General features: G+C 45.5%; 1 protein-coding gene across 1 annotated transcript; it reads left to right on the top strand.

The window, feature by feature from the left end:
* The first annotated feature begins 8,374 nt into the window (after window positions 1–8,374).
* Window positions 8,375–10,112, top strand: LOC147017520 (5-hydroxytryptamine receptor 1A-alpha-like). The gene has a single exon (XM_085847940.1). It carries the CDS (start codon window positions 8,579–8,581, stop codon window positions 9,800–9,802), a length of 1,224 nt encoding a protein of 407 aa, XP_085704066.1. The 5' UTR covers window positions 8,375–8,578; the 3' UTR covers window positions 9,803–10,112.
* The last annotated feature ends 343 nt before the right edge of the window (window positions 10,113–10,455 follow it).

The raw sequence follows: 10,455 nt of genomic DNA, 5'->3' as shown, positions 1-10,455 counted from the left end.
ACTATGTTTCACGATGGGACAGCATCAGCATTTTGGGTGTGACCCCCCCCCCCCCAATAAAGGCAGAAGATGGATTTCGAAGGCATGGCATGTGGACGAAACCGTTGCATCACTCATGGAGAAGGTGGTTGACTTGCCACAGGCGTTTGGCCCACTCATGTGGAAATGCACCAGGGATACTCCATTGTGTCATCAACTTGTATTACCCAGGATATAGTGTTGCGAACTTGGAAGCTTACTGCACACAACAGCCAGGTTCTATAGATCAGTTATATCGGTATGTGTTTCTCGGTAGGGTCCCGTCCTATGTTTAATGAGTGATTAATTGTACATGCGCTGTGAGTTATTTTGATAGTTAGGATTTAAATTACCAACAACAACAACAACAACAACAACAACAACAACAACGACACCTGCCCTCGTTTCCTTCCACCATCATCCACCGGCACCATTGCACGCGTGCGTGTCAGCACGTACGTGGGCGGAGTCCAGTGTGCTAGGCGGGGCTTCTCTGGACGTTGGTGTGCTGGCTTCGCCCCAAATATGGGCACAAGCGTTTCGTTCTGGCTTCGCCCCAAATATGGGCACAAGCGTTTCGCTCTGGCTCGACTCCAAATATGGGCACAAGCATTTCGCTCTGGCTCGACTCCAAATATGGGCACAAGCGTTTCGCTCTGGCTTGGCTCCAAATATGGGCACAAGCGTTTCGCTCTGGCTTGGCTCCAAATATGGGCACAAGCGTTTCGTTCTGGCTTGGCTCCAAATATGGGCACAAGCGTTTCATTCTGGCTTGGCTCCAAATATGGGCATAGAACGTTCTCTCTCCCAATGAGGGAGTGCGAGGGTGGGATAAGAGAAGCGAGCGTGGGCCACACCAGTGTTGTTGAGAGTTGTCTTCTGGTCTTCGGATGTCTGATGGTCTTCTGAAGCCAGTCGTCGCCTTCTTGGGGTCCCACCAACAGAGCGTCTTCTCTTGTGGCCTGTGTGCCTGCGGGCCTGTCCCACGAGGATCGCCTGCCTGGGCTTGGAGTGGCATTGCGTGGCGGGGTCGAGTCCTGCCACACCGGATCGTCGAAGACCACACAAGGCGGGAAGGTCCAAGAATAGGCTCTGACCTCCAGCTCGCCTTTCCTCGAGGTAGAGGCCTCCAATAAAGACGTGACGGGTCCGTTTCTTTTTGGGTGTACGTGTGTGTGTGTGTGTATGTGTGTTTATGGCGCCAATCTATTAAGTAAAATTGCATAAGTGCTTGTACATAAATTGCTATTCCTTCAGTATTCGGTTAACTCTGCCTTCTTGCGTGCTCCCCTGCCCCATTATAAATAAATATCCCTTTTGTTAAATGTTTCAGCTCGTTTCTGTTTCTTTCATTGGCTTGGCACGATTTGTGTTGAGTAATACCAAGGCCGTTCGGGCCGGCAAATTGTTCATTTGGTCCGACGGGCCTTGGTAATCTCCGCTCGGGTTACACACGGTTTGGGCTCGGTAACGGCTCGTTCCGCTCGAGGTCCGTCGAGGGTGTGAAATTCCCCGGTAGCTTTGTCCGCGTGGGTAATTAGGTATATTGAAGTTTGGCAATTGACCCTACCCCACGCGGTCGAATTATTGGCGATTCATGGTCCAGTAAGGGACCCGTGCCTTTGGGACTTATCCAAAAGGCGCGATCTCAGTTCTGGTGTGTTCGGTGGAGCCGACTCTACTGCTCCCTCTAGCGGTCGTGCTCGCCTCCGATACCCGGCCCCGCAACAATAACACGGTACCCAGTTTGGATTGACATTGATTTACATTGTTGCATCATATTCATCCCCACACCGGTGGTTCCTCTAAAACCCTCAGATGCCCACTCCCGTTGGCCTGGAAGTCACTCCCATTCTGCTCGCCCCACTCTTTTCTAACACCAAGTCACAATTGTTCCAGTGGCTCAGGCCATTACATTCATGGTTGTTTGTAATACATCAGTTTAGTTTAATTGTTTTACATCACAACTACAGTAGACTAGGCGTAAGTCGTCACCATCGGGACCGAGAAAAAAGTGACGACTTAGAAATGTGACGACTTACGCGTATGCGAACATTCATGATGACTGTGGGGGTGAAGGATGAAGTCACGCGTGACCTGGACACATATGTGTGAGAGCCGGCTATTGTACCAAAAGGAAAACACAATCCTCGGGGCATAGGTGGGGGTGAGTTGGTGAGTTGGAAAGTGATCAAGCAAAGATGGAATTCATGAATCAGTTTATCAAAAGTAAAGATAATGAACAACTCTGTAAGACAACTCGTATACCATCGGTGATGGTATGGTGACAAATTACATGACACACAGTCATCGTGGTGATGATTACCACTCAATGCCTATGTGTAAGTGAGTGCGGTAATGTACAAAACAAGCCAAGATAAAACCATGATCAGACTTCAACACTAAGCTCGATCGATCCTTTACTTCTTCGCGAAGTAATCCGTTATGTTTGTCTGCCTCAAACTCTTGGGCATCTGGTGCATGAGAAAGGATTCAAACCGGTCATTGTATTCCATGATGTTGGCTGGGCAATCCTCCACCGAAAGACAGTATCGGCCGAATCGGCCGAAACCGAATATTTGGCTGAGCCGACATTTGCCGAAACCAGATGATGAGCATGTCATCGACATCTTCAAAGGACACACATTTCACGCATTTCACACTTCCCACCGGCCTCACGATCTTCTCCACTTGTCCAAATATCTTGCCCTTATTCTTCAAGATATCGTTCAATGTCTGCCGTTTGATGTCGAACTTCTCAGCTATGTCTGTTTTCTTCATCAGTGGATTTGCCTCACAAAACTGGATAATGTCGTATTTTTCTTGGTAGGTTTTAGTTGTAAGCTTACGCTTAGTCGCCATTGTCCTGCCTGCAGTGCGATCAACGTGTGTATGCAGTTATAAATAGCCTATCACTGGCGGTGTAAACCAATGAGCGAGCATCACGATTCCATGAAATCGGGCTTCTCACGAGGCAGCAGTTCCGTGTGATGAGTTAGGAGTGGTAATTTACTTGAGTTTCCATTACGTGGGAATGGACAACATCTGACGACTTAGACGAAGTGACGACTTAGAGATGACGACTTACAGAGGGATGACCCTTTATTCAAAGGGATTTAACATGAGATAAATTCGGGACTTTTGACGCTGCCGACTTAGGCGAAGTGACGAGTTACACGCTGCCGACTTACACCTAGTCTACTGTAGTACCTCAAGCAAGTGTTGCAATCGTGTTTGTTTGTGTTACATTGATTTCGTTGAATTGTTGTGCTTTACAATCACCTCAACAATGTGTTTTCCCCCCTTCCTACACACACACACACACACACACACACACACACACACACACACACACACACACACACACACACACACACACACACACACACACACACACACACACACACACCTCAATCTGTTGTTTTGTGATCTCAACCTAATGAATCGTGGTGATGTTTCATATAAACTTCACTGAATGCTGGAATATGAATCGAAATCGATGCTGCACTCCAATAAAGCAATGAACCTGCGGGCGCCAATGTAGTATCGTCTCTTCAGTTCGTGGTTCACACTTCAAACAACGCTACATGGGTTCTTGTGGTGTGATGGGGTGGCGAGAGACAGGGTATATATATATACACACACACACACACACACACACACACACACACACACACACACACACACACACACACACACACACACACACACACACACACACACACACACACACACACACACACACACACACACACACACACACACACACACACACACACACACACACGGTTTGTTTGATTTAATATACCAATTTCAATTAACACATTTAATTAATATTTCACGCGTCTCGTTCCAGAACTGCATTGATTGTTGGGCCCGGCTCTGTGTCCACCCCCTTTTTACATTGATATGAGTGGGATTTATAATTATTTATTTACTCTTGAGAAAGGTCATTGGTCGATTTGTGGTTGTTTTGTGTTGCTGATCGAAACGTTCAGTTAACGGTTGGATAAATCAAGATTAATATACTGTATATGTATACGATTGAACCATTTCTGAACATATATCATAATGTAAGACATCATGTTGTACTTCACATTCTGCTTTGCTGACTCCATCATTTGCCCCAGGTCATCTTCCATCTGCTTGGAAGTCAGCTGACATCATCCTCATCAACCATTTTTGCTGCTTATACATGACATGAGCAAAAGTCACTTCGGCTTTACTGCGAAGCCCATGCTTTGGTTTGAACCTCCGCTTAAAATGAGTGAAATGAAGCATTTCAGAAATTTGGAATGATTCTCATTCAGATTTCAACATCACCGTAATGCACATCATTCAGTTGTTTCAACTTTCTTTAGATAAGAAGTGGACGAATTGTAATACTGGCTGTCACCGGGTGGTGGTTACAATTATATTTACACTAAGAGAATTGGGGTCTTCCCCTCCACCCTGAACCCCCTTCCCAGATACCCTAAGGCAACATGCAAAATCTGCTTGTCTAGAATGGCTCTCGGTCGAACGCATACCTCCACCAGGCTGAACAGTACACATTTTTGCCCACTGGTAGGCTGGATCTGGATCTTTACCTGAAACAAAATGTAATTGGCTTGTTCTTGTCACCGACCCAACTCACCCACCTTAATTTTGTCATAATCCATGCACAACTTTATGAAATATCGTGTAATATATCGTTTTTTTGGCCCGATCTCTCAATGGTGAAGAATCACTTAAAAATTGTTTTTTAAATTCTCGTATTGGGATCCCGATCTTCACCAAAGTGGGATCAATTCGTCCTTGTCACACACCCAACCAAACTATCAAGTTTCTTCAGAATAATCCATAACTTTTTTGAGTCATCCATGACAAACAGACAAACAAACAAGCAGTCATAGACTGGTACTTACAAAATCGTCAACTTGACCTCTGACCTTGTCTAATAAAAGCTGTCTCTAGAGAAGGTAGCGACGCAAACCAGAAGTTTCTACGATGATTCTGTACCAAACCACTCATAAAACATCCGATTTTTACCAGAATTTCGACAACCGAGTGTTAAGCATACTTAACCGTTACCAAAATTGAAGACAGTATTGAAATTGACTTTAAAACGAGCGCGTAATGCCATGTGTTACAATCCCCCTCATTAGCATAATCTTCAGTTCAGCCTCAGATATGACACCCGACATAAATCTCATAAAACATCTGATTTTTAACAGAATTTCGACAACCGAGTGTTAAGCATACTTAACCGTTACCAAAATTGAAGACAGTATTGAAATTGACTTTAAAACGAGCGTGTAATGCCGTGTGTTACAATCCCCCTCATTAGCATAATCTTCGGTTCAGCCTCAGATATGACACCCGACATAAATCTCATAAAACATCTGATTTTTAACAGAATTTCGACAACCGAGTGTTAAGCATGCTTAACCGTAACCAAATGTGAAGACAGGATTAAAATTGACTTTAAAACGAGTGCGTAATGCCGTGTGTTACAATCCCCCTCATTAGCATAATCTTCAGTTAAGCCTCAGATACGACACCCGACATAAATCTCGTAAAACATCCGATTTTTACCAGAATTTCGACAACCGAGTGTTAAGCATACTTAGCCATTACCAAAAGTGAAAACAGAATTGCGATCCGAGTTAAAACGAACTCGTAACGTCGACCGAAGCAAAAATCTCCATTTCTCCACGCAATTATTTAATATTATTTTATCAAAGTCACAAAACCGTAATATTCTGCCATCCACCAACAATCTTTACATAATCCGATGGCTTAGCAAGTCAGGCATGCGACGATAATCTTTATTTGGATAAAAAATGACTTTTAAACACCTTCTTTATCAAAAACACCGTCAGCGCGCACACGCAAAACCTTTACGTGACTCAACGACGCGTCTGCTCGAGCGCACTGCACCACGTGACGAGCCGTGACACGGCGAGTGAAATATTTTTTATACAATCTTAAAACGTCTCCAAAACATCCGATTTTTACCAGAATTTCGACAACCGAGTGTTAAGCGTCCTAAGCGAGAGCAAAAACCGAAGACAAAATTAAAATCGAAGTTAAAACGAACTCGTAACATCGACCGAAGCAAAAATACTCCATTTCTCCACATGAATTTACGGAATTATGTTTGACCTCACTGTGACCTTGACCTTTGACCGATTTTGACCAAAATCTAATCAGCGCGAGCCATCACGCTCCTGAATCACGTGGTGCAATTTGACATTGGTAGCTTCTTTCGTTCTCGAGTTATCGTGCCGACAAACAAACACACAAACAAGCAGTCATAGACTGGTAGTTACGAAATCGTCAACTTGACTTCTGACTTTGTCTAATAAAAGCTGTCTCTCGAGAAGGTAGCGATGCAAACCAGAAGTTTATACGATGATTCTGTACCAAACCATCAAAAAATCGAAGATTTGACCTCACTGTGACCTTGACCTTTGACCAAAATCTAATCAGCGCTAGCCATCACCCTCCTGAATCATGTGGTGTAATTTGACATTGGTAGCTTCTTCCGTTCTCGAGTTATCGTGCCTACAAACAAACACACAAACACACAAACAGAGGACGGAAGTCATCAATATACTTACGAAATCTAAAGATTTCGTAAGCAACGAACAGACAGACAAACACAGACAGTCAAACAGGGGTGAAAACATAACCCTGTCCATCTTTGGTGACGGACGTAACAAATAAATAATTTCACTTTTACAGTGCAGTTGTCATCGTCCATTTGATTGTGTTCCAATAACATTGTTAAAATTAAGTTTGTGATCATTAAAGTGTGTTCGTTTTATTCTGGCAGAGCACTGTATTAAAAGTAAGAAAATATTTAAAGTTTTCATTTACTATTTACAAGCACTCCTAGTTATACGTTTTGGCATGTTTGGGATGATTGTGAGAACCTCGTTGGTATAACCTTTATGAAGAAATTATAGATGTTTAATAATTGAGGAAACTCGGTCAGATGAACGATGGTGCAATGGGCATAGACCTGGTACCTTACCTTTGTTAAACCGTTCATGTGTTCGACATATACTGGGTAACTTCCTTTGTTAAACCATTCACGTGTTTGTCATATACCTGGTACCTTCCTTTGTTAAACCGTTCATGTGTTCGACATATACCGGGTAACTCCCTTTGTTAAACCATTCACGTGTTTGTCCTATACCTGGTACCTTCCTTTGTTAAACCGTTCATGTGTTTGTCATATACCTGGTACCTTCCTTTGTTAAACCGTTCATGTGTTCGACATATACCCGGTACCTTCCTTTGTTAAACCATTCATGTGTTCGACATACACCCGGTACCTTCCTTTGTTAAACCGTTCACGTGTTCAACATATACCGGGTACCTTCCTTTGTTAAACCATTCATGTGTTCGACATATACCCGGTACCTTCCTTTGTTAAACCGTTCACGTGTTCAACATATACCGGGTACCTTCCTTTGTTAAACCATTCACGTGTTCGACATACACCTGGTACCTTCCTTTGTTAAACCGTTCAGGTGTTCGACATACACCTGGTACCTTCCTTTATTAAACCATTCAGGTGTTCGACATACACCCGGTACCTTCCTTTGTTCAACCATTCAGGTGTTCGACATACACCTGGTAGTTTCCTTTGTTAAACCGTTCACGTGTTCAACCTTCAGTGCTAATTATACATTTTGGAAGTATCTCTGATTCTGGACTCGCTCTCGGTATTCCGGACAATCCTGAGTGTGGGTTTCGAGTGGGGTGTAACTGTGACTGAGACCAAGAAGCTGTTTTCATGCAACAACGAACCATTCAAATGAACAGCGAGAAAGAGGTCATTATGAGTAGTGAAGAAATGACGAATCGTATCTGAATGTAGATGTTTGGAAAACGAATTTTATCATTTTATAATGAGGAATCTGTTATTACACTTTTAATCCAATAAACGGTGTTGCTTGCCCATTCTTTGTGTGGTTTCCCTTGCATGCTGTCCAGGGGTCCTGGCAAGTCGTGTGAAATACACCACCGACCACTAAGTTAAATCCTCATCTAAGAGTAAAGCCCCCCCCTCCACTCCTCCCCCTTCCAACTTGCACGTCCTGAAACCCACTTTCGCATCTCGCAGAGGGGGACAGCTCCCACCAACTCCCATGTCCAAATGATGCATCGCCCTCCACTTGAGGTCATATCGTTCCTTTTGTTTTCGCTGTAAAAAACGATCCGCTTTCGCTTTGGGAAATCTGATACAAGCCTCACCGGTCGTGCTGGCATCTTCAGTGGACCTTTTTCGTGGACACACGACCACCAACACCACCACCACCACCCCAAGCAACCAACCAACCCCAAAATTGTTTCTCTTCGTCGCCACTCCGGGAGTCGTCCCCACCCCTTGCATCTTCGGCTCGTTGCTTTCTACAGCAGGACACACTCTCTGAAAGAAAAAAAAAGTATCGCGATGCACAACCTGGATGCGAAGCCAGAACAATTGCGCTGAGCCTCGTACTTTGGGGGCTGCACAAGACGAGCGATACGACTGTAAGAGCGCACTTCGAGATGTGACGGCGGAATGAATGTGGCTACTGGGAATGTGAACGCTACCTTTGAGGTTCCTCTGAATGCTGGAGATGCATCGCAAGCTCCGAGGTCACTCTACTATGAAGTGTCTGCGTCACTCTGCTTAGGAGCACTCATTCTATGCTCGGTTGCCGGAAATGCCTTTGTGGTTGCCGCTGTCACCCTGGAACGATCCTTGCACAACGTGGCCAATTACTTGATCGGGTCTTTAGCTGTCGCCGATTTGCTGGTGTCCGTCCTAGTGTTGCCTATCGCGTCACTCTACCAGGTCCTCGGTCGCTGGACGCTCGGACAGGTCGTTTGCGACATATTCATCGCTCTCGATGTCCTTTGCTGCACCTCATCGATCTTGCACCTGTGCGCCATTGCGCTCGACCGCTACTGGGCGATCACGAACGCTGTGGACTACTTGAGCAAAAGGACGCCGCGCAGGGCTGCGCTCATGATCTCGCTCACTTGGCTCGTCGGATTCTCCATTTCAATCCCACCCATGCTGGGCTGGCGCACACCTGCAGACCGTGCCGACCCAGACGCGTGTCGGATCAGCCAGGACTATGGCTACACCATATACTCAACATTTGGGGCATTCTACATTCCGCTGGTGCTCATGCTGGTGCTTTACGGACGAATCTTTAGGGCAGCGCGTTTCCGAATTCGACACACTGTACGTCGTGCAGACATAAAGCCCATATCGGAACCAACTTTCACGCCTACCCCAGCGGACAAGCATCAGGGGGACAACAAGTGCAGTGAGCGGTCGTTACCGCAGAGGCAGCTGTGTTGCAACGGCACCGTGTGTATCTGGGAGGACAACGAACGAACTGAGGAGCAGGCATGCGAGGTGACGAGTGTACAAGTTCTTGAGGTGGTCTCGCCGTTACACCCTCACAAACTCGTGCACAAACCAGTCACATTGCTTGGTCCCCCAGAGTTAGGCTGTGGTGGCGAGGCGCGCAAGAAGGCAGCTTTGGCTCGGGAACGCAAAGCCGTGAAAACTTTGGGTATCATCATGGGCACCTTCATCTTTTGCTGGTTACCTTTCTTCCTGGTGGCTCTGACGACCCCTTTCTGTGGTCAGAGCTGTCATGTACCACCAGGACTGGAGGCGGTTATCAACTGGCTCGGCTACTCAAACTCGCTTCTAAACCCGATCATATATGCGTATTTTAACCGCGACTTCCGAGCCGCCTTCAAGAAGATTGTCCGTTGCCACTGATGTGGCTTCAAGTAACATGGCTGTGCATGAATATCAATCACATCGTAGAAAAACAAAAACATTGAAAACCTACCTTGCTGTGTGATCTCCACGCACAGGTGGACAACCCAGTTTGGTCTTTTAAGATGCAGGGATTGAGATCGACTGCACAACAAATTTCCCAGTTGTGTAACTAACACACACACACGCGCATGCTCGCACACACACACACACACACACACACACACACACACACACACACACACACACACACACACACACACACACACACACACACACACACACACACACACACACACACACACACACACACACACACACACACACCTTGAAAAAAGGAAATTGTATATTGACATATGGATGACAGACTGTGCCGGTTGGTTGGCTTCTCCTCAGGGATGCTACACCCCACGTCGACGAAATGTCAGCCATTGATGTATTGAAATATCATGCCTTCTTCTGAAGGAGCTATCTCATGTATCACATGTGAAATTGGCAATAGCACTTGCTGTCAGGACTGAATGTCTGGCCACAACAACAATAGCAGCATCGTGATTCCCTCTGACCATCTCCAGTCTCTTCTTTATATGTGGAGTTGCTTGTCCATACATCCATACGTAAGTACATACATACATACATACCTTCTTGGTACA

This window comes from Eptatretus burgeri, chromosome 11, assembly GCF_056783735.1.
Source record: "Eptatretus burgeri isolate ZD-2024b chromosome 11, Ebu_testis_v1, whole genome shotgun sequence".
NCBI lineage: Eukaryota > Metazoa > Chordata > Myxini > Myxiniformes > Myxinidae > Eptatretus > Eptatretus burgeri.
The sequence above is the reverse complement of the archived record's forward strand: the minus strand, read 5'-3'. Positions and strand labels throughout refer to the sequence as shown.

Bases quoted from the DNA above. Each gene is read 5' to 3' on its own strand.
- LOC147017520 (XM_085847940.1), top strand. From the start codon at position 8,579: ATGAATGTGGCTACTGGGAATGTGAACGCTACCTTTGAGGTTCCTCTG.